We start from the raw sequence: 24834 nt of genomic DNA, 5'->3' as shown, positions 1-24834 counted from the left end.
GCTTGGGGAATGCGTGTTCAGAAAGGCAAGTTACTTGGCCCAACGTAGATGACGTTCCATTGTCACAGCTGTGGGGTGTTTCCACCTGGAATGTCCACATGAAGGAAATGGTTTTCCACCTGTGCAGCCTGCGGACTCTGGACAGACATTCCTCTGTGACCCTGACATGTTTTCATCAGTTACCTGGCAGTGGTTTGAGCCCATCGGGCGGTGGGGATCAGGAAGCACAGGGGTCAGCTGGGAAGCCGGGTGTTTGTCCCGTGACTGACAGTGGTGACTTTGAAGTGAGCCATTTGCTTGGAAGACCGGCGCTTACCTGCTGCCGAGCATGTGTGCTCTGGAGGCCTTTGTCCATAAACAGTATCACGCGGTGGTGAGGAGTGGGCTGCAGAAACTGACAGCAGGGCTCAGCTTGTGCTTGCTGCATGCTGTGTCCTGGTCTCATTTGATTATAGTATTATGATCCTCCTTTTTCCTATGAGGATACTGAGGCCTGGCACTGGTAGGTGGTCGGGTAAACATGCCACCCCAGGTCTGCCTAACATTCAAGTCTTTGCCACCTTCCTCCACCCCATGTTATGCTCTTATCCGTATGAAGATGCTTGGGACATAAAACATGAGTAGGTTCTGAAACCTTCCATGTGACATGAGATCCATTTGTTGTCCCTTTGTCGGTGGGCAACCTTTGCCTCCTTGTGTGAGTCCACTGGCAGTCTTGGTGGTCTAGGGGTGCTGTCTGCATCTTCTGGCTGGGAGTAGGGTGGAAGGACCTACACAGGTGAGTCTGCATCCCCTCCCATCCTCCCCCCTCCCCGGCCCTCCGCCTACATCTGCATCTGCACCCTCTGCCCCGTGCAGCTTTCTCACAACCACGTTCTTCAACCCAGGGAGAAGCAAGCCTGAGCCTCTGGACTGATCCGGGCTTGGCAGGAGGGGGTGCCCCTCTGCACACCCACCCACAGGGCTCATACACACTCTCACACACACCTCTGGCACACACCTTGTTCTTCCCAACAAGGACACTTTTCATTTGCCAGGTGTCCACATGACCTTGATGTGTTGCGTAACATCATGGTTTCTCCAGAGTGTTAATCCTTTCCCAGTTAGTTGACAGATCACAGTGGCCTCCAGTTCCTTTCCCCAGATGAAGAAACCCCATCAGACCCAGTGCATGATCTCTCGGGGCTCCTCCAGCCTCTGAGTTCTGGCCTGACCCTGGGTAGGGCTTCTTGGCAGGCAGAGCCATTTCAGTGGGAGATCCTGTCCTTTGGATTCTCCAGCTTCTCTTGAGCCCCACTGGGGACAGCTCAGGGTTCTCCCCTTCACTGGGTCAGCACCTGAAAGAGGCAGGAACCATGTGAGTCTCATCTGTCACCGTATCCCAGTGCCGCAGAAGCACCCGCCCATGCTGGGTATGCAGTCAGTGTGAGTGTAGACGCCATATCTGCTCTGCTACCTTAGGCAAGTTAATAAACCACTTAATATCAGAAATGTTCTCTGCTGGGTGCAGTGGCTTACACCTGTAATCCCAAGCACTTTGGGAGGCCAAGGCAAGCAGATTGTTTGAGCTCAAGAGTTCAAGACCAGCCTGGCCAACATGGCGAAACCCCATTTCTACAAAAAATACAAAAAATTAGCCAAGTGTGGTGGCGTGGGCCTGTGGTCCCAGCTATTTGTGGGGGCCTGAGGTGGGAGGATCTCTTAAGCCCAGGAGGTTGAGGATGCAGTGAGCTAAAAATGTTCTCATCTCCAAAATGGGAATATTAAGGGTTCTTGGGGATTAAATGAGATAATTCAGGTGATAGCTGCATGCTTGATAAGTAATTTGCAGTTGCCATGGTTAACTCCAAATTCAGGCAATGGAAAACTCTTGCACTGAGCTAGAGCTCAGTGGCAGCCTCAGGAGATGGCACTGAGGGGAACAGATGGTGACTCCTAGGCCACCCTCACCATCTTCACTCTTCCCCTTACACCTTATATTTTCCTTCTCCATTGCCTCTTCCATTGAATTCCCGGCAGCTACCACCTCTAAAGGACTCTTGGGGTTGAGGGGGTTGCTGACTGACTAACATATTGCGGGGGGGATTGAGGGGGTGACCTTTGGAACACCTGGGCCTTTGGGTTGGGCCACCAGCCTAGAACTACTATCATTCTGCTGTTTGATAGCATTGTCTGTTGCTTTGACAGTGAACACAGATGATGAAAGCAAGGATGTCCTTTGAAGCCTAAAACAGTGGTAAAGGATTTGAAAAATACTATTTCTGTCCAACCCTCATTTTATAGATAATGATAGCACGATCATGAGTCAAATCTGTTGAGGTTCCAAGAGTTTTCGGCAGAGCTGACACAAGACCAGACATTTTTCTGAAGCCAAATTGTATGAACATTGAGAGCTGGAGCTGGTGAAACTTTGTTCAGCTTTTGAGGGATTGGCTGGTAGGGAGGATGAACATTAGAAGAAATCTAAATATTAGAGCCAACTCGGGCACAGACCCGCAAATCCTTTTCTCTGTTTGTGTTTTCTTTGCATTTCTCCCATCATTTCCCATTCTGTGTTGTGTACGAGTGGTAAATGTGAATTGGTTAAATATTTGAGCCCACGTTTTTAAGTGTGAGGATTCATCATACCTAACAGTAAGAAACAGCTTTCTAAATAAATGGTGTGATAGTATATGGAGGTAGAGCATACTGTAACAATCAGTTATGGAAGGTGTGGACACCACTAGCTCAGTATTCTGTAGCAGGAATATTGACCAGTAATCATGCATTTGATTTCCATGAAGAGTGAGGGATTTTTTTTATTCAGGAAGCAGCTGAATTTATATGGATGAAATGATCATCATGTCTGGGATGATTTGCTTAGAAATCACCTCATAGGAGTGGGATGGGATGTGGGGGTAAAGATGAAGCAAGATTAGCCATATCTTGAGTTCATTTTATGTTGTTCATATTTTTGTATCTGTTTGAAATTTTTCATTGCATTCAAAAAAGAATTTCAATGTAAATAAATGATGGTACAGTAGTATATCAAAATATAGTAGCCATTAAAATAACATGTGAATAATTTTAATTAAGTAAGAAAATCAGGAAGTCAAGCTTCCTAATATGATATGTGTGCATGTGGATAAAATATTTGCGTAAAAAATTATTGGAAGGAAATGAAAACATTAACTGTGGTTATCCTTGGTTGGTTGGATTATGGGTGATTTTCATTCTATTTTCCAAACTTCCTGCAGTAAACAAGAGAAAAAAATCATTTCTTATAATTTGAGAAAAGCTTTTTTGAAAGAAACCTAATCTGCAGTGTGTAAATTAGTGAAGCATTTGTTTCAGTGATCTGTTTTCCATTAAATTGCCCCAGTCAGTGATTAAACGCTTGTGCGGTTACTGATCTTGTGGCCGTGGACGTGGTTTTGGCCTGTACTGTGCTGCACTCTGCCCTGGACTGTCTTTGCTGGGGTGTGTGCAGGCCAGATCATGGCAAATGCAGTCACGAACACCATTTCACTCATTGGTAACTTCTGCTAACCATGTTTCTTTAACGTGAATTTCCATGTAATTTCAGCGAGCTTGACATGATTTCCACAAGAGTGATGGACATTAAGCTTCGGGAGGCTGCAGAAGGCCTTGGGGAGGACAGCACAGGTAAGGCCCTGCTTCCCCTGCTCTGGGGAGGGCGCTTGCTTTGTTGTGGGGCAGGGAGAGAGACTGACAGAGGCAGGCCTTTGGGGCTCTCTGTATGAAAAGTGGAGGTTTAGTTCCCAGTGTGCTCAGATACCCCCAAGCCCTTCATGCTGTGACTGGGGGCACGTGCACATTATTTAAGGCTGCTCGGGGCAGATTTCCTCTGCTTCTGTGTCAAGCACGGGAACCTTTCAGCTCATTTTCCTCCTTTATGGAGGTAAGCATGTCGCCATGTTTGGCTGACTTGAATGCAAAGGAAGAGGTACTAAATGGATTCGTTCACCATCCAAGAATATCCAAAGGCATCAGTAGGAAGCTGAGCAAAGTACCTGACAGCCTGATCATCTGTAAAAAATAATTACATCAGGAGAGAGCCTTTGATCTCTCTCCTTCATGACTTTTGTTCTGAAGGAGATCTTTAGTATGTTCTCTGCTGAGCTGAATTCTAGGCCCATGAATCACCATCTCATAAGACATTCTAAGAGTTCTCCAATTATGTGATTGGTTTACTGTTATCCACATATTGCTATTTATGTCCTAATAGAGTTGTAAAATTGACATTAAAAAATTAATCTCCCCACAATGTACCTTTTCCCTAGATTCGCCATTCATATACTCCCCTTATTTTGGTAACCAAGGCCTCCATCTCTCTCTTATTTACACTCAAAATGCCAGTAGTGATTTTCTTTGATGTAGTTCAGGAGAAGCAGCTCCCAATAATATTAAATCCTAGCTGCTAGCCACTAGCTTCAGATACTAATTTCAGCAAATACTCCATTTCAGATATTAAAGATAGATTTTTTTCTTATTATTTCATATTAGAACCATTTTTCCTCTGTCACATTTTAATGGATACCAAATAAATCCAAATTTAAGGTGAGGGTTTTTAGATGAGCCCTGCAAAAAAATTGAGTTTCACATTTTCTCATATTATGGGACACTGAATTATTACTTATTTTAAACAATAAATGTTTGAATAAATATTTCATCAGCCTGAAACGACCTCAATAAGTGCTAGTTCTGAATACATACAGAGGTTACTGAATAAAAGGGACTAAGTTTTCTTTTTTTCAAATAGTAAGCTTAAGTTATTCAGACCAATCCTCTTCCACTTAAAATTTAAAATTCTAGATAAGGATATTCTTTAAATTATTTTTCAAAGTGAGAAATAATAAGGCCAGAATTGAAAGGAAAGTGGGCCAGGCACAGCGGCTTCCACCTGTAATCCCAGCACTCTGAGAGGCCGAGGTGGGAGGATTGCTTGAGCCCAGGAGTTCAAGACCAGCTTGGGCATAGTGAGACTCTGTCTCTACAAAAAAATTTAAAAATTGGTTGGACATGATGGCACACACCTGTAGTCCTATCTACTTGGGAGGCTGAGGTGGGAGGATTGTGTGAGCCTAGGAGGTTAATGCTACAGTGGGCCATGATTATGCCACTGCACTCCAGCCTGGGCAACAAGCAAGACCCTGCCTCCAAAAAAAAAAAAAAAAAGAAGAAGAAGAAAGAAAAGGAAAATGGTAACCTGGAGAGACAACAGAGTATAAAAGCCACTTTGCCCTTAGATCATTTACCAATCTTGGAAATTTTCGTGTCTTCATGGGGTGGAAGGTGAGAGCAAGGGTCAAATATCAAACTACAAGGCCTGTATAATGTAGGCTGTCTAATAGAAGACACTCTCTATAATAAAGGGGAGCCAAGGAGCTACCAAATCTGAGTAGGTGTGAACTAGGGGTAAACCAACCCTTTTGTAGATCTGTAGCTTGAGTTTGCATTATTTGGGTAATTCAAAGAACCTCAACCCTTGAATTTGATTAATATTGCTTCTAGACTGGATGCAAACCCAGGTACTTTGCAGAAGCAAATAATATTCACTAAAGGAAGGCGCCTTCTATTTAGACTTCAAATTATCACAGAAAATAATATTTTCAGTATCATGACAAGCATATAGTCAGTAATAACCAGGCATCTAAGGCAACAGGATACTATGAATGAGAACCAACATGCTATATGTTGAATGGTGCTCCCACCAAATTCATATGTTGAAGTCTCCAGTATCTCCAAATGTGGCTTTATTTGAAGACTGGGTTATTGCAGATGTAATTTGTTAAGATGAGATCATATTGGAGTAGGGTGGGCTCATATTTGTTAAGATGAGATCATACTGGAATAGGTTGGGCTGCTACTCCAATATGATGGGTGTCCTTATGAAAAGGGGAACTATGACCACAGATATGCACACAAGGAGAACGCCATGCACACATGAAGGCAGACAAGAGAAACAGACACATGAAGGCATCAATATCAGAATTACCAAATACATCCTATAAAACAACTATGCATACTATGTTTGAAGATAATAAAAAAGTTTTAAAACATCCAGGGAAAAGTGGCGTAGCACCCAGCCAGTGCAATAAAGCCAGAGAAAGGAATAAAAGGCAGAGAGATGGAAGAAAGAAATAAAACTACCTCTATTTATAGATGACATGTTTATACAACATATACAAAAAAGCACTTAGAACTGTTAAACAAATACACCAAGATTGCAGTGCACTCTTTAAAAGTCAGCTATGGAAGACAGACATACAGTTAGCTCAATATTCTGTAGCAAGAATACTGACAAATAATAATTTATTTGATTTCCATGAGGAGTCAGAGATTTTTTTCATTTAGGAAAAAGCCAAGTCCATATAGGTGAAATAATAATAGTGTCTGGGATGATTTTTTTTTTGAAATAACCCATCAGAAACAGGGAGGAGGAGGGGTAAAGATGAAGCAATCAAAATCCCAGCAAAACTTTTTGCAGATATTGGCAAGCTGATTTGAAAATGTATGTGAAAAAGCAAAGAACTAGAATAGGTAAAACAATTTTGAAAAAACATAAAGTTGAAAGCTTCATACTACCTGTTTTTAAGACTTACTATAAAGCTGCAGTAATCAAGACAGTATGGTATTGGCAAAAGGATAGATACACAGAGACAGAAGGGAGTAGAGTTCAAAAACAGACCCATACAAATATGGTTAATTAATTTTGACAAAATTGCAAAAGCAATTCATTGGAGAAAAGATAATATTCCAACAAATGGTGCTGTAACAATTGGACATTCATATGTAAATATACCTCACAGATTATTCAAAAATTAACTCAAAATGTGTCATAAACCTGAATGTAAAACTCTAACGCCTTTAAAAGAAAGCATAGCAGAAGATATTTATGACCAAGGATTAGGCAAGGATTCTTAGATATAATACCGAATCCATAAAAGGAAAAAATGTATAAATTGGACTTCATCAAAACTTTAAAATATGGTCTGTGAAAGACACTTTTAAGAAAATGAAAAGACAAGTCACAGACTAGAAGAAAATATTTATAAATCACACTCGATGTAGGACTTATATCCAGCATATATTTAGAACTCTCAAAATTCAAAAATAAGAGAACAAATAACTCAGTTACAAAATGGGGAGCAAATTTTAAATGATGCTTTACCTAAGAAGATGTACAGATGACAAAGAAGCATATGAAGAAATGCTCAATATCTATAATCATTATGTAATGCAGAGTAAAACTACAATGAGATACCAGGACACACCTATTAAACATCTGGAGAAAACCACCATAACAACAGGAGCTGATAAAGATGCATTGAAGGGAGGAATGCAAAATGGCACAGCCACTTTGGAAAAGCATTTTGGCAGCTCCTTGTGAAGTTAAACATACACTTAGCCTATGACTCAGCAGTCCAACTCCTAGGTATTTACTTGGCAGTGAAAACTTATGTTTACACACACACACACACACACACACACACACGCACAAACTATAGCAACTTATTTATAATTGCTAAAAACTGAAAAGAACCCAGATGTCTTTCAGCAGGTTGAAATGGTTCAACAAACTGATATATCCACACAGTGGAGTTCTACTCAGCAATAAAAAGGAATAGGCTATTGATTTGCTATAACATGAGTGAGCCTCTAATGCACTGTGCTGAGTGAAAGAAGCCAGAATGAAAAGGGGACATACTGTGTGACTTAATCTACATGACATTCTAGAAAAGGCAAAATTATAGGAACAGAGAAGTTATAAGTGGTTGCCAGGGGTTAAAGGTAGCAGGGAATGTTGGACTATGAAAGGGCAGCATGAGGACAGTCCTGTATCTTGATTGTGGTGATAATTATACAACTCTATGTACACCAAAAAGAATGAATTTTACTGTGTGTAATTTAAAAAATAAGTTTTTTTACAAGGTATAGCAGATTTGAAAAACAAAGGAATTTTTAGAAATAAATGTAATAATTAAAATTTTATTTTAAATAAATTCATTTAAATGTAATTACTAAAATTTTATTTTAAATTAAATTTATGTAAAATAAATGTAATTATTAAAATGCATGGTTATAACAACAGATTATATCAGATCAAGATAGATCACAAGAAATTATACAAAATGTACCACAGAATGGTGAAAAGATGGAAAATAAAGAAAAGGGAACAAGGGGCATAGAGAGTAAGTGAAAGGGTGTAATATCCATTTGAGCATAGTCTCAGGAAGAGAGAAGGGCTGAGAATTTTCTGGATTTTATCAAAAAGATGACCCAACCCACAGGTTTAAGAAACCCAATGAATCCCAAGAAGGATAAATCAAAGAAAATCCATATGAGGTAAAACTGCAGAAAACCAAAGAGGATGAAAAAGCTTAAAATGAGTCTGAGAAAAAGAGACAGATTACCTGGACAGGAACAAAAAAGTAACTAATGCCTAACTTCTCAACACAATAGAAGCCACAAAACAGAGAAATAATAGCCTAAATATCCTTAGGAAAAGTAACTGCCAAACTATTACGCTGGTACAAAAGTAATTGCTGTTTTTGCCATTAAATGTCATGGCAAGAGCTGCAATTACTTTTGCACCAACTTAATAGAATGTTATACCCAGGAAAAAATGTATTTCAGGAGTGATGGAGAAATGAAAGCATTTTCGGACAAACAAAAACTGGGTTGGCCCCAGTAAGCCCCCAGTAAAACAGATTCTTCACGAATGCACCCTCAGGCCAAAGGAAGATCTTCCTAGTGGACAATCTGGAATATGAGAAGGAATGAAGAGCAAAGAAAACAATAAGCAAGTGGATACACCTGTGTGAACATGAGATAACTTCGAGGTTTTTTTTAACAATCAGAATTAAAACAATAGTGCATAAAAATGGAATTAAAGTATTCAAAGGTCCTTGTATTGACCTGTAATCAAATGTGTAGTATAACCACTGAAAGAGGAAGCAAAAGATGAGGGTTATAAACTAGCAATGGAAGAAATGGAATTTTTTTTTAAAGATCAATTAAAAAACACATAAGATGATAGACTTGTTTTTATTAATATATCAGTAATTACAGCGAGTGTGAGTGGACTAATTAGATTAATTACATTAATTGTTCCAGTTAAGAGTTAAAGATTATGAGATTAGATTCCAAAACTCTAAATACATGAATCTTAACTATAAAGGTTCAGAAAAGTAAGGATAGTAATAGGATACAGAAGCCTATACCTTGTGAACACTGGGTAAAGGGAAGATGGTGTAGCTACATAGATTGAGTATCCCTTATCCAAAATGCTGGGATCAGGAGTGTTTCAGATTTCAGATTTTTTCAGATTTTGGAACACTTGCATTATGCTTACCAGTTGAGGGTCTCAAATTTGAAAATCCAAAGTCTGAAATGCTCCAGTGAGCATTTCCTTTAAGCATCAGGTGGGAGCTCAAAAATTTCAGATTTTTCAGCTTTTCAGATTTTCAGATTTGGTCTGATCGACCTGTACTAATAGCAGTCAAAATGAAATGTAAGGCAAAAAACATAACTAAACATAAATAGGGCCATTTCACAAAATGTTCAGTTCCCCAGCAAGATAATAATTTTACATTTCTATGCATTAACGTATTATAGAAAGTTGTATTACAGCTCTTTTAGAATTTGTCTAGCACGCTTTCCGGTTTTTGCAGGAAAGCAACCTCCCCAACAAATAAAGTCGTAAAGTGGAAATTGACAACTAAAGATAAATAAGAAAATCTATAAGCAGAATGGGGTTATTTTTAACACATCTCTCTCAGTAATTGATAAAACAAACACTTTGAAAATCAGTAAAGATATAAAATACTTGGACAACACAATTTTAAAAAAAAGATTTTGTTCTAATTGACATATATAGAACACTGAAGGAAATGCATTATTTTCAAGCACACCAGGAACATTTTTAAAAATTGTTCATATGGTAAGCCATAAAGCAAGTATCAACAGATTTGAATGGGTTCAAATCATTCAGCATATGTTATTGGACCACAGTGCAATTAAGCTAGAAATCAATAACAGATAGAAAATCCTCAACTGCTTGGAAATGAAGAAGACATATGTTCCTAAATAACCCGTAAGTCTAAGAAGGTATCATAATAGAAGTTAGAAAATATTTTTGACCAAACAGTAATGAAAATACTGCATTTTAAAACATGTAGATGCAGCTAAAACAGACTTAGAGGGAAATGCATTGCCTTAAATATTATATTATAAAAACAGGAAAGTCTAAAAAGTAATAAACCAAATGTTTACCTCAAGAAGTTTAAGAAAAATAGCAAAGTAAACGTGCAGAAAGTAGGAAGGAAAGAATAAAGATAAGAACAGAAATTAATACAATATGAAATAAACATTCGACTGAATTAACAAAGCAAAACTTTTTTAAGGCAATTAAAATTGATAAGCCTCTGGTGCAATTGATCAAGGAACAAAGAAGAGGCATATTTATGATAATTAATATCAGGGTGAGAAAAGAGGCATCAATCACTATAGATGTTGTGAATGCTTGAAAGATAAAAAGATATTAATAATTTTTTGCCAATACATTTGAAAATTTGGAGAAAATACATTTTCAGAAAAATGTTACTTTAAAAAACAGATTCAGGAAGTAGAAAGATGGACTAGTCCTGTAACCATTAAAGAAATTGAATTACAAAGCCTAGTAGGAGAAGAAATATAATTTGAACAAATGGATGGCTAAGCCCTGCCAGTGGAACAAAGGTGTACAGCAGTTATACTTGAGCTCTGCCAGTTATACCTGAGGAGACCATTAATGCTGTAAGCAGCATTTTTGATGGTCATAATATTGAGGCTGTGTATCTATTCAGGCCTTCGAGGATGCATACCAATTTAGGCAAAAGCCACAGGGTGTCCTGACCAAATGCAGAAAACTCTTAAGAATCTTTCAAAATCATAAATGCTCACTGAGAACCATCTACTAACAACATAAACATTTTTTACGATTATAAAGTTGAGAACACTTCCACACTAGAAGGTGAGAAAACTGTGCTGTAGAACTGACTTATCCTTGGAGAGGGATTTGTTCTACCTGTAATGATGTAGGAACTCCTACTAAAGTAATCCTAAGTAGTTCTCCCCATGAGAGTAAGACCATGTAAGCTTCCCAAGGAGGCAATAATATAAACACAACAGAAAGATCGTGGGTTTTTTAAGGAATTCAGTTTACTAAATTATTATAAAAAGTAATAAATTGTGCAAATTTTCAGGATGTATTAGACAGCATCCTGGTAGTCTACAATGCTGCATCCCTCCACTGTCAGTTCTGTAACTATTCCGGGAAAGGAATGAACTTTGCTGAGCAGCTAATGTGAAATCATGGAAACCTGGGTATGATAGAATTCATGGGAGAGAATGAAGGTGTCACCAGAGGAGCAATCACAAAATGTTGAAAAGTGTGGTGAATTCTAATAATCCAGGAATCATGGCAGAGTTGGGCTCAGCCTGGCCACACCCCTCCCCTGCAGGGATGACCAGTCTCATTGTTTTTCTCACCAAAAGTCATTAGCTCATCATGCAGTTGGTGCCCCACAGAGCCACCTTCTTGCCCATGAGGTTGGGCCTCCTCTGATTGTCCTTGATGCTGTATTCACACTAGACAAAGCAATTCATAATTTTTATTTTATTTTATTTTTTTTGAGAGAGAGTCTTGCTCTGTCACTAAGGCTGGAGTGTAGTGGTGCAATCATAGCTCACTGCAGCCTCAAATATATTTTAGAAATTAAAACTTGATTATACATGAAAGGAAAGTTGCTAATTTTGATTCTGTGATCATCCTCCAAAGTGTTGTTGTCTCTTTTATTTAAATATCCTAAATAAAAAGAAACAAGATGTGTTTTCAGGTGTGCAAAACTGGTATACCATGTACTTTTGCTCAGTAAAAGGACTTTTCAGAAGCAGATAACTGATGCATGGATGGAAATCTTGCTTTCTCTCTTTTATGTGCCTGTTGCATACATGCACATAAACACACACTGTAACAGTCTTATTATTTTTTCTCTAATCTGTATAGGAAAGAAAAAATCTAAATTCAAAACTTTTAAGAAGTTTTTTGGGAAGAAGAAGAGAAAAGAATCGCCATCGTCCACAGGAAGTAGCACCTGGAAACAAAGTCAGACGAGGAATGAGGTCATTGCCATCGAATCTGGGCCAGTGGGCTACGACTCCGAGGATGAGCTGGAGTAAGTTGCATTTTACATCCCTCGGGCCAGGAGCACCCAAATACATTATTTCATTATCCTGGTAACTTGGTGGATTTCTGAGCCTCCTTTCCTCCTGGGTAATTCCATGAGAGGTTCTTCCATAGAAGTTGTGTTTTCTGTCTTTTCAAACCTAGGGATGGAGAACGCTGTGTGTGTTTGAGTCCACAATAACTGTGGGAGAGGAGGCACTATATGCCATTTTATAAATGGACAAAATAGGCCCTAGATAAAATTTAGAACTTGCCCAGCATCCTACAGCTGAAAGTGACAGGATCAGGATAGGAGCCCTGGTTTAACTTGACTTAAAACTCTTTTGAGGACCTAGATACTATACTAGAAAAATACATTTCTCTAAACTTGAACGTTGAGTAATCTAATCAGAATATTTTCACTTGATGGGGGTGGGGAGGGGGCGCTTCTTGCTATCTTAGAAAAAAATCATCCAAAAATATCATAAAGAACAGACCCAATAAGCACAAAAGACTGGGGAGGTCTAGTAAAGAAATCCTTATTTTTGTAACTTGTATTTCATTAAAATATAGTTACAGTACATATGCTGCAGTTATTCTAGCAGTTATTTCTGTGACTAAGAGGAAATGAAACAGATTTGTTGCTATGCTAGCTTTTACTTTTTTTTTTAAGACAACACTGGCCCTTTAAGGATAGAACTCTTCATAAAACATAGTATCCCTCAGGTTTGGGGTACAGACCACGCTGAGATGGGTCCCAGGCTTGAGCATCCCAGTAGCGGTGTCCTGTCCCCTCCCTTGCTCTCCCCCCTCCCCAGCCTCCTTGCCTGTTTTTTAAAGGAGTAGAAATTTTGCTGGCCACTTGGTGGCACCAGATGACTGGAAAGGAAAGATTGGAACTTTTTTTTTTTTTTTTTTTTTTCAGTTTTGGGTTTGATTTTGGTTTTGATTGTTTTTGGTGCTAGCAGGGAATGTAATAGACTCACATTGCCCCATGTGAAGTGTGGAAGGGATATACTGTGCATGCATTTTTCTTTTTTTTTTTTTTTGAGACGGAGTCTCGCTCTGTCACCAGGCTGGAGTGCAGTGGCGCGATCTCGGCTCACTGCAAGCTCCGCCTCCCGGGTTCACGCCATCCTCCTGCCTCAGCCTCCTGAGTAGCTGGGACTTCTGGCGCCCGCCACCACGCCCGGCTAATTTTTTTTTTAGTATTTTCAGTAGAGACGGGATTTCACCATGTTAGCCAGGATGGTCTCGATTTCCTGACCTCGTGATCCGCCCTCCTCGGCCTCCCAAAGTGCTGGGATTACAGGCGTGATCCACGGCGCCCGGCCGTGCATGCGTTTTTTTAGGCGGTGAAGTGAACTCTTGGGGAATGAGATATTATCGCGATAATATTACTAATTATTCAATGTCATCACTTTGCAAGCCCCAGGGAAACTGTAACACCCACCCCCATCCACCCCTGTCTCTTGACTGGAGCACACCGTTCTGGTGTTGGAGAGACAGGCCTGGGAGTGGCTCCTCCAACCACAGACAGGAGCCCAGCCAGAGGGGCAAGCTGGGATGAATTGTCCTGTCCGCTTGCTGATGTCCTCCCTGTCACAGGAGCCCATGGAAAGTGGAGACGGTGTGCTTTTTATCTTGATATTCCCAGCACCTTGCAGGGGGCTGGCCCTCACTGACTGGTAACAGTTTGCTGGTTTTGATGCTAGGCAAGGAAGATTGGGGGTGGAGCATGATGAGGCCTGGGAAGTGCAAATGACATTTTTAGAGAGCGGCACAGAGGAAGAGGAAAGTACTGTTTGGCCTGTGGGAGAGTCTGCGGCAACTTCTCATCCATCACTGTGGGGAAAACAGCTCCATTTACTAAGGCACATTAGTGCGAGCAAACCACATGGGACCCTGTGGGTTGAATAAAGTGACGCCAGTTTATCGTGTCTGTGTCTGTGCGGTTGTGCTTCTTAAGTCTGTTAATCTATAACGATTTCCTTTTGCCCTCTCCCTTTGTTTCATGTCATTGATCTGAAGGTAGAGCAGGACCATGTGTCCTGCAGAATGTCCCATATTCTGGCTTTGCTTTCTCTTGGTGTGACTCAACTCTTTCCTATATTCTCCCAATTCCCGGTACATCATTTGGTGGATCCAGATTCTGTTAGGTTCAAGCAGGTGCTGGATGTTGTCACATCCCATGATGAGTCACATGCTTTCTGAGCAGTGAGTTCAGGGTGTGTCACTGTGGTCCCTCCACCAGCCTTCACCTGACAGTTTTAACACCTGGTGATGATCTGTTATTTTGTCACAAAGTGGTGGTTTTTCTAATTCTATCATTCATTGTACACTTGGTAACTGAAATTCTTTGATGAAGAACTTTCCTTCATCAATTGCTTGGTTGCTCCGAAATACAGTTTGTAGAGTAAAGTCAGGATCATGCTTGGTTCTCCTTTTATTGATCCACCCTCAGAGTAATGACGTGGTCCCCTAGCAACTCCCGACAGTGGCCAGTGGGTTTTGTTTTTTTCTTTTTTTTTTTTCAAATATCATTGGGAATGCATTACTTTTTACATATTTGATTTGCTTTAATCCATGACAGTCTTTATTCATTTTAATGCTCAAGTTGTTCCGTCTTAGGCTGTTGAGAGTCACTTGAAATTCGCTCCGTCTTTTGACATGACCCCATTCATCTTTGATGGCTTCCTTACTTTCTTGTCCAATGAGAAATGTCAGGTTTATTTGATATATTTTCTTCCCCTGACCTGGAATCAGCACTTTCTTCACAGGACCCTGGCTCCCTCCTTGTGGTGTGAAATGGCTTTTAAAGACCTCAGTCCAGCTGCCAGGGGTGATGATTACTAATTGGCTGTCACTGATTCTAAACCTTTCCAGTAGATATAGCTAGGAAATGGTTTATTTTTCAAGAGAAAAATTAATCATTAATTTGCTGATATTTCCAATTCAAGTTTAATAAGACAACATTTTTACTTCTTTAATTCTTTGTATTCTCTTTTCTCTTACACTTGAAACCAGGGCTCCTTATGATATTAACAAAATGACTTATTTTCTTTAACCTATCATATGTGTATAATAATTTCCTTATCCCTTTCCTATATGGAAGTTAAAAATACTATAAATACTTTACTGCACACTGTCTTATAATCAGTGTTATTGCTAATAAAACTACAGAGTGCAATTTGATATCTTTGGTTTTCTTGTTGTTGTTCCTAGAATGTATTCTATCTTAGATGTGGAGTCAAAGTCACTTGAAATTATTATATTCTCTGTGCGGTCATGCCAACAATGTGATATAAAATTAGATTTGTTTGTTTGTGTTTGTTTTCTAGTTTTAGAGATTGTTTTATTTCTCTTTTTGTTTGGTTTCGTCTTTTAATTATATAAAACGTTTGCATAGTTTCAAAGACAAAGTTGTCAATGTAGGTATCTTTGCACTATGTCTCCTCGTCTAGTTATTTCTTTCCCCCTAAAGAAAACCACTTTTATTTATTTGTTATTTATTCTTCTATTTTCATTTTCTTAAATATAAGAAACACACACACATGTTCAGATAATATCCAGGCCCCCCTTTCCCATGCAGTGCTGACGTGCTGTGAACATTGTTCTGCAGTGGTTGTTATTTATTTCACTTAGTAGTATCTGGTGATGCCTGTATGCAGCGTGTAGAGACCTTCCTGCCCATCAGACCAGCTGTGGAGTCCTCCATTGTATGACATTCCTGGTTGATTCAGTTAGATGCCTACTGAGGGGGCACTAGGTGTTTCCCGTCTTTCACTCTTCTGAATACTGCTATAGTGAATGGCCTTGCACATGTGCCATTTTGTGTTTTTGCAGAGGCCTCTTTATGCTGCCTCCACTCCTCATTACATCCAAAACGGAGGTGCTTGGGTGGTGGTTGTGGTTCCCAGAGAGTGTGGGCCATGGGCTGTCCACTGGGGGAGGGAAATCCAGTGTGTGTGTGACCTTTGGGTTAAGAGCTGCCCTTGGCAAGGAGGTCCTGATTCCTTCAGTCGGCGTGGTTCCCTCCCTGGCATGTGAGGACACACACATCCTGGGAGCCATGGGTTCCCACTTGCAAGCTTACTGTTGCAGGCGTGAGAGTTTAATTAGAAGGAAGCATTATTAACCAACACAGTTTGATCTACAGTTGGACAGGGCCACACCTCAGAGTCCTTAATGCCCCACAATGGACAGGATGCCCAGGGTAGGGGAGTGGCAGGAGGGAAGTGGGTGGGGTGGTGCACACAAGATGTCCAGTGTGTGCAGAGGCAGGCTTTCCTTCCTTCGTCATCAGGTCTCAAGTCATCTCCTTCCACCTATTGTTCAGGCAGCCAGTGCTGCTAGGAAAACTTGACAGCTAATTCCCACATCCTTTTAGGACATTTTGTGAATGTCCTGTGGGTTCAGTCCCAGATCATACTCTTGAGTTCAGAGCTGAGGAAAGGACTGGGATGGCGATGACAGAAGGCCACCATCTCTGCTCCAGGATCTAGGAAGGCACAGAGGTTTTGATCACACGGACGGTGCCAGGTCATAAAAAGAGGCCATGGCTTTGCAGATTTGCAGTTCTCATTTCAAACCAGCCACGGATGTACGTCTTGGTCTGTGTGAGGTGTGTGCGAGGATGCGTTCATCAAGCAGGCCCTCAGCCTGCTGCACACACAGACTTCAGCCCAGGGAGGGGCTGCATGTTTGACCACAAGGCCTGACCTCACCCTCCCTGGGGCAGCCGGGACAGGCCTCCTCAGAAGCTGGCCGTGCCAGCCCCTCCCCTCTGCAGGCTTGCTGTCTTGCACCTCACACCTTGTCAGACCTTGGTTTTTTCATTAATATAAAAATAATTCACACAACCTTTAGATCTCCTAGGAAAATTCCTATCTCTGCAATGCTCCAAATAGTTGACTGGCATTTGACAGTGTGTGGATGAACTGAAGTCAGGGACCACTGAAATGTAAATGCAGCAGAGGGAGTGTTGTTTGATGTTCTGTTAACTCACATCCCCCTTTCTCATTCTGAGCCCCCCAGGGGTCAGTAAGATGGTGGTGGGCAGAGTCTCACAGTGGCTCTTTTATCCTAGGGAGTCGAGGGGCACGCTGGGCAGCCGGGCCCTTTCTCACGACAGTATTTTCATTCCTGAGTCCGGACAGGACGCTACTCGGCCTGTGCGGGTGTTTTCCCAAGAAAATGTGTGTGATCGGATTAAAGCTCTGCAGGTAAATGTTTCCTTGGTCATGTCACCTGGTGTGCAAGTCAAATATCCATCAAGAAGTTTTTAAATGATTTCTGTTTGGTTTATTTGATATGCCGTAAAGTAGAATCACATGTACATGACAGCTCCCCCAGGACACACCAAATGAGCTGCAATGGGATCTTGACTCATTCTTAGATGAACAAAGAAGAGATGGCAGTGGAAGAGCTGGTGGCAGATGCACGTTCAGTTCAGTTCTCTGCACCCCACCAAGACACTGAAGGCATTTCCAGCATGAATGAATTAGAGCAGGAGGATTTGTTGATAAATATCATTGATGAAAATAAGAGCACATGTTCTTTATTCCAATCTAGTTAAAAATACAGTGTAATGTGAAAATGGGGCCACCACCTCCTCCAGGGGGGCTTCCTGCCAAGCGGGGAGAGGATGCCGGCATGAGCTCTGAGGACGACGGGCTGCCCAGGAGCCCCCCAGAGATGTCTCTGCTGCATGACGTGGGTCCCGGCACCACCATAAAGGCAAGTACGGCCTGTGCGCTGCACGTCTCCATCCACACCTGCCCTGGAAGGCGCTGGAGCTTTGAGATCCCCTGTGTGTGCCCCTAAGATCAACAGGCTGTGCATGGTGTGGCCGACCGGGTCACTGGAGCCTACAGTCAGCCCTTGAGCTGTGTTTATTTTCGTTCTTTGAGTAGAAATTCAGGTCTGGTTAGGAGACGTGGTTTTGGTGACCTTTTTTTATGAGGGTGATAGGTTGATAGAATCAACCCAGAATCAACCCTGTCCCTTGACTTTCCTGTCTGAGCAGATGACCAGACCCAGAACCCCATTAGAAATAGAGAAACACGTTGTATCTGTTTTCCGTTGCCATGACATTTGGCTGGTGGGAAGGGGAAGTAGTGAGCATGTGATAGTCGAGGCTCTGATGGTCTCCAGTGCCTGAGTTTGTGACCTTGAGGCAGTGTTGGCATAGGGGTAGTAATGTGCTGTATTGCTGGCAAACAGGGCAGCAGGGAAAGGTTGACAAGCAAGAGAGGAACTGATGACCTCAGCAGGGTGGAGGAACCAGTCCCAAACACCACCTTCTCCATTAGAATCCAAGAGGGGGGCCCTGAGGAACTGAGCTCTTTCTCGTGCATAAACAACATAGCTTGCGATGCTGCCACATTTTAAATTCTTTATGTTATTGTGGTGAGAACACTTAATGCCCATACACTATACTTGCACATAAATGTTAAAAATAGGTGGTCATCCTTCCCATGTAGAAAAGCCTGACTGTGGAGGATGGATAGAGTTGGAGTTATCTGTTATGCTGACATTTGAAAAACAAATAAAGGCCAGAGTTTATGTTTTATAGCCACACACCTGCCCCTGTCACCTCTGGCCTGCTCGAGGGGCCATTCACAGTGAAGGGGGAGCTTCGTTGTGACCCACTGCCTTGCAGATTCTGTGCTTCTCTGAATTCTATTCAGAAGCCACTTCAGTGTGGACACCTATCACCCTGCCACACCAAATTTTTGTGTGTAGTTGTGAGTTCCCAGAACGTCACTGATTAAAAAGGCAGAAGGACTGTGGTGTGGCTGAGTGTATGGGGTGGGGACTGACATGAAGCCGGCTAGAGAATTATTCTCTCCAGAATTCTGCTCCGGGGCAAAGCTGTCCCTGCTCATTCCAGGAGCAGAGTCTGCGGACTGTGGGCTACCCAGGCCTGCTCTCCAGCCTCAAGCAGAAGGGAGAAAGGATGAGGAGGATGGTGTGGCCTATTTCATAGATTTCACCGAGCCAACCCTGTACCCCTTTAACACCTCCAAATACTCCCGTGTGCAGTTTCAGCGTCCCCCTCTCAGGAGCAGATGTGATTTTGTGTATTTCTGAGCTATGCAGTAGGAAGAGGTCTGTCGTGAGCTGCCTCTTTCCTCATCATAGATGGACTCTCCCTCCTCCCATCCCACAGGCCTCTGACTCTCACAGCATCCCAGTTCTCTGCCTTTAGCCAGGACAGGCAGTAAGAGGAGAGGTAGTTTCTAACCCATCCACTGAAGAGCAAGCCTATCTCCAAACCCATGTGACACCATGAGGCACAAATTCCACAGCTGGCTCGGCTGGGCCAGCCTGACTTTATCTCTCACAGCACAACCACCTCCTGTGGTTGGTCCTGCATTTGAAAAAAAAAAAGTTCTGAGATTTAATCAATTATTGGGTAATATGGACAATCTACTAGCTTCATAGGAAACCAAAATTTGGGCCTTTAAGACTTAAAAACAAAAAGGTAATCTTTAGTGTCTTCATCGTTTTGAAGACACAATGATTGCATTTTGAGGCCTGAAAGTTTTTATGCATAATTGGTTGATTGAGAGGGAAAAACAACACACCCTTTAAAATGGGCTTGTAGAATATGTGGTATTTGATATAGTAGTGCCTTAAGCCCCAAAAGGATGGGCTGCAGACTTTTTACACCTTACACAGGCCCACAGGCTTACACACAGGCCCACATAGACAGAAAAATTTAAGATTATTGTGGAAAAAAGAGTCTTTAGTACCAAGTATTTGATGTTATAACCAAGGTGACATTTCCTGATAGAATAAGGTTTTCAGGAAATATATGGAATAATTTTTCAAATTTTATCACCAAGTGTGGTAACAACTGATGAAAGTTTACCTGGTGGTTTTTAAGATAAAATAATGTCTAACTGGTCATATTCTAGTTGTCCTGCTATGAAGCAGGACAAGCCAGGTCGAGTGTGATAAACTGGCAAGGCTACTGAGTCATTTTGCTCCTGGTGACGCGGGAAGGGAAGATGGGGAGGGAACACAGATCTGGTGGCAAATGAACAAATACATGCCCCAAAGCTCCAGAGGGAGGCCTCAGGCAGGCTTATCACCTCTTAGAATCTGTGTCCTCAGAGGGTTTTGGCTCAGAGGGTTTTGGGGGGATGAGATGAGATTGGGTAGATCAGCACCTCTCCTTCCCAGCAGGACCAGCGGCTTCTTTTCACCCCTGGAACAGCCAGGCCCCCCTGCTTCCTGTCCAGTGGCCCCTCCTGCATGCACTGCCCCCGGCCCACTCCTCAGTGGCTGAGCCCCTCTTTTTGAGGACACACATCCTAAAGCACCTGTCACTCAGGGCCGCCCACGAAAAGCTTCTGACCCCAGCTGTTTCCTCTGGGTCCTTTGAGCTGCCTTCCCTGCAACAAAGAGACACATGCTAGACTTTTAAATCCTCTGCTTTCAGAATCATCCAGAAGCACAGATTTCAGGAAAAATTGGGTGACTGGAAGCAAGCCATGCAGAGGTGAATGTTCTGGATGGTGCCAGCCCTTCCGTGAAGCCAGCTTCCCAGCCCTCACCTCCTCCCCATGGGCCCCAAACTACCTCATGTAGTTACATCACTGATCAACAACAGACACGATTCTCCTTGGTCATGAAGATGAGGGTCTTTCTGGACCCCAAGATCTCTCAGAGCAACAGTGGAAAGAGAAGTGAGAGTTCTGAGGCCAGAGGAGTTGAGTTCCCTAGTCAGGGAGAGCTTGTACCTGGGACACAGGTCAGGGAAGTTAAGCTCCATGCCAAGGTCCCCTAACCAGGGGCCACAGTGGGCCTGAGCCCAAGACATCTGCCCAGGCAGGACAGACACAGGGCGGCCCACAGGGAGGAGGTCCTGCTGTGCATCCTTCAGAGCCTTCAGGGTACTGGGCTTCATTCTATAAAGAGGAGTGGTCAGGGGTATTATTGTCACAGGCACCATGATCATTCTTACTGCACTTGCAAAGCAGCTGATCTTGTCTATTCTCATTAGTCCTAGGCAGTGAGATTTTCTTTTTAACCAAATGTTTATACATTGTTCCTCTAGACAAGGGTAAATATTACAGATTCTGTATGATTATTTTTAAATGTACACATCCCGTTTGTGACCTTTAAGGAGGACTCTCCGGGAAAGGTATCGATTTCCCAATCTAAGGTGACTTCCTGAGTTGTCAGTGACCACAGTGAGAGCCAAAGCCACAGGCACAGATGTAGTTGTTGCCAGGAGACTTGCGGCTTATTTTTAACATAATATTTCTTGCTTTATTCCCGTAAGTACCTGAGTAGCTAAAAGAGAATTCAAATAGATTATGTCCACTTTTAGCTCCCTTTCCCCCATTTTAGTAATTATCTCCTCCTTGTTTACACAGATAAACGTACACTTTTATTAGAAAATAGGAGAGACCTTCACGTGAACAGGAAGAGGTTGTTCCTCCCGTATTGGAGCCCGTCTCTCCAGTACGATCATCCTTATGGTTCCCTGTCCGGGTTAGCAAAGGCTGCTGGGCACCTGCTCTGTGTGGGGGTCCCAGGGTTATAGAAAAGAAACAGCGGATGTGCCCATGGCCCTAGGAGTTCACCACTGGGGACGGCACGGGTGTGTTGTCTCACTGCCTCATTCACTGTTTTCATGAGGGCTTACTGAATTGTTGTGTGAATAAAATTCTATTCTTAAGTTAAATGGAAACTTGACACTAATATTGCACACCATGCTCAAATAGAAAGCTTGCTTGAAGATCACAGAGTTATACGAAAAGCCTGTCACCTCCCAGAGTCTCCCTGTGCACCTCGCCCCTCATCTGGGCTGCATGTGCTCACAGGCGCTCCGAGTTTCATGCCAACTCGTGTCTGCAGGGGAGCCCACTTCGACCTCACTCAGTGGCGGAGCTGGCCAAGTTCGAGGGGCAGAGATCTGCGGGTTTGCCCTCATTCTTTCACATGACTGCCAGCATCTCTTTGTCCCAGGTGACATGTTTGCCATTTGCTATCAGTTCTTCCATGCCGAAGTATAAATGAGTAAAATACCTGTAACTTAACAGATGGCAATATCCAGCCAGATTTCTTCAAAAGGACACATGAGCACACAGAGACTTTCTAGGTTGAACCAACAGGGCTCCAGTGATGGAATACTGGGCAGTGGGCTTCGCACTTCCTGTGCCCCAGCCTCTAAAATCACACCTTTGAACCTTCCCCTCAGCTTCCAGAGACAGGACCAGGTGACTGTGCCCTTGGACAAATCAGGCTGGCGTGTTTTGACAGAGAAAGCTCTTGTCTGAAGTGCCTGTGCCAGCCACCATGGGAGGGTGACGGGGGAGCCTGAGACACAAGTTCTCTGCATGGTCTTGGGAAGGAGTAGCTGGTTTCCAGGAGCTGGCCCCGCACGTTAAACTCCCAGCCATTTACCTTTCTCCAGGAGGATCCTAGACCCCTCCTTGTTGAGAATCAAATTGAAAGTATTGGCCAGGCGTGGTGGCTCATACCTGTAATCCCAGCACTTTGGGAGGCCAAGGCGGGTGGATCACAAGGTCAGGAGTTTAACACCAGCCTGGCCAACATGGTGAAACCCCGTCTCTACTAAAAATACAAAAATTAGCTGGATGTGGTGGCAGGTGCCTGTAATACCAGCTACTTGGCAGGAGAATGATTGAACTCAGGAGGCAGAGGTTGCAGTGAGCAGAGATCATGCCACTGCACTCCAGCCTGGGTGACAGAACAAGACTCCATCTCGGGGAAAAAAAAAGAAAGTATTTCCACACACGTAAAGCCAGAGACAGTGTGGGAAGACTGAGCCTGGGCAGAAAAGAGCATTGTTGCGTTGGTCGTCCTTATTTCACACGGTGAAGTTCATGCTCCGTGTGTTTGTTCCCTGTCCCATGCAGGTCTCTGTCGTGTCTCCAGACCACGTGAGTGACAGCACTGTCTCTGCCCGGATCTCAGACAACAGCCTGGCACCAGTGGCCGACTTCAGTTACCCTCCAGAATCCTCCTCCTGCCTGGACAACTCTGCAGCTAAGCACAAGCTCCAGGTCAAGCCCCGCAACCAGCGGTCGAGTAAGATGAGGCGGCTCTCATCGGTAATTGGGTTTCCTTCTCCACACAGAGGCAGGCCAGGCAGGCTTGGCACCCCCCTACACGCCCCCAACCTGCCTCACTCCCCCACACAGGGTCTCATGCCCCCTCTGAGCACCTCCACAGTTGATGGAGCCATGCTGCAGGAGCTGAAGTTGCTCATCTTTTTAAACATAAACCAGATCTGTCTTTCCCTTGCAGAAACGCTCCATTCATTCATCCATCCATCCATCTGTCCATCATTCCTCACACACTCACTACTGAATGCTGGTTGCCTTCTCCTTGCACTCAGAGTAAAGTCCACACTCCAGGCCTGGCACATCAGGTCCTGCCTACCCCTCAGGCTTCTTACCTTCTTTCTCACTCAGCGCTCTGGCCACCTTTCTGTCTCTTGAGCTCACGAGCTGCCTCTAGCCTCAGGCCTTGGTGCTGCTGTGTCCCAGGCTTGGGGCCTGAGAGTCCCCCAGAAAAACTCACCCTGCCCGTTCACTTCCTTCAGAGCACTTGCCACATGCCAAAGTGACCTTTGTAAATGGATGTGCTCTTATTGCCAGTCTTCTTTGAGACCCTGTCCTGGCTGCATTTTCAGCTTAGAACATTTCTAGTCACAGAGTTGTTGAATGGATGAACGACTGAACAAACGAATGAGTGAATTAACAAATGAGTGAATGAAAGAAGCTGAAACACTAGCATGGACACCTGTCTTGGACGAGGGCCTACTCAGTAGCATGGGGAGCATACCTCGGAAAGATAGACCCCTCTTTGGGTGTGCTGCCTCAGGGTGTCGTTACCTCCTAGTCCTAGAAGCTGAGAAATTGGCTCATGGAATACTTTGGCTTCATTTACTGGCAGGTTCGAGGTTCACACAGGGTTGTTCCCTCTCCCCTACCTGACGGGCACTGTAACACATCCCCCCTGGAGTGGGGGCCAGCCTGTCCACAGAGAATGACAGTGCTGATAAAGAGATGCCCACAAGCTAATGTCCTCGTCCTTCCCTCATGACATGATTGTGGTGTGTTGGTGAAGTACCCAGGGCAAGCTCGGTGCCTCAGCTGGAGACAGTTGGGCTAGGGCCACTCAGGAGTTCAGCAACTCCCTGAAGAGAGTGAGTTTTCCTTTGGGCATATGGAAGGTGTTCTTTAAACTCATGCCAGCAGAGTAGACTTTTGAGGGGACTAATGCTGGAGGAAGAAGCAAAGGTGAGTTACCTTCAGGCTGATGTGCCAGCTAGGAACCAGGATACTTGTGTGTAGGTGTGTGTGTCCAGTGCATGCACAGTTAAAGGTTGTGTGCTGTGTCGGTGTGACAAGGTCCAGTCACTCAAGACCTGCCTGTCCTCGTGCTGAATGAGACCACAGGGCCAGGGCCTGCTCCCTTCTGGCCCTCAAGTCTGTGATTTATGACTCCCACGGGGATGTCTTTGGCTCTGGCCAGGGCATTTATAGCCAGCCACAACCTGGCCAGGAGTTGGTGACAGAGCGAAGCCTGGCGTCTATTCCAGGTGGAAACGCAGCCTCCCTTCTTGCTCCCAT

The 24834-nt window shown here is 43.3% G+C and overlaps 1 protein-coding gene and 1 non-coding gene across 5 annotated transcripts in view; both read left to right on the top strand.

Moving 5' to 3' along the window:
- The window catches only part of CRACDL (CRACD like), a 144238-nt gene that overhangs the window by 86823 nt on the left and 32581 nt on the right, over nt 1-24834 (top strand). For all 4 annotated transcript variants that reach the window (XM_054475682.2, XM_054475684.2, XM_054475681.2 and 1 more), the window contains 5 exons: nt 3566-3645; nt 12053-12221; nt 17301-17436; nt 17786-17950; nt 23113-23307. In XM_054475682.2, coding sequence (XP_054331657.1) covers nt 3576-3645; nt 12053-12221; nt 17301-17436; nt 17786-17950; nt 23113-23307 — 735 coding nt within the window. In that variant the 5' untranslated portion in view covers nt 3566-3575. The remainder of the gene's footprint in view (nt 1-3565; nt 3646-12052; nt 12222-17300; nt 17437-17785; nt 17951-23112; nt 23308-24834) is intronic.
- Nucleotides 9626-9687, top strand: LOC129030954 (U7 small nuclear RNA). The gene has a single exon (XR_008500845.1). It is a non-coding gene; the product is annotated as a U7 small nuclear RNA (small nuclear RNA).

Source organism: Pongo pygmaeus, chromosome 12 (assembly GCF_028885625.2).
Source record: "Pongo pygmaeus isolate AG05252 chromosome 12, NHGRI_mPonPyg2-v2.0_pri, whole genome shotgun sequence".
Classification (NCBI taxonomy): domain Eukaryota; kingdom Metazoa; phylum Chordata; class Mammalia; order Primates; family Hominidae; genus Pongo; species Pongo pygmaeus.
Note: the sequence above shows the minus strand (reverse complement) of the source record. Positions and strands in the feature narration are given on the sequence as shown.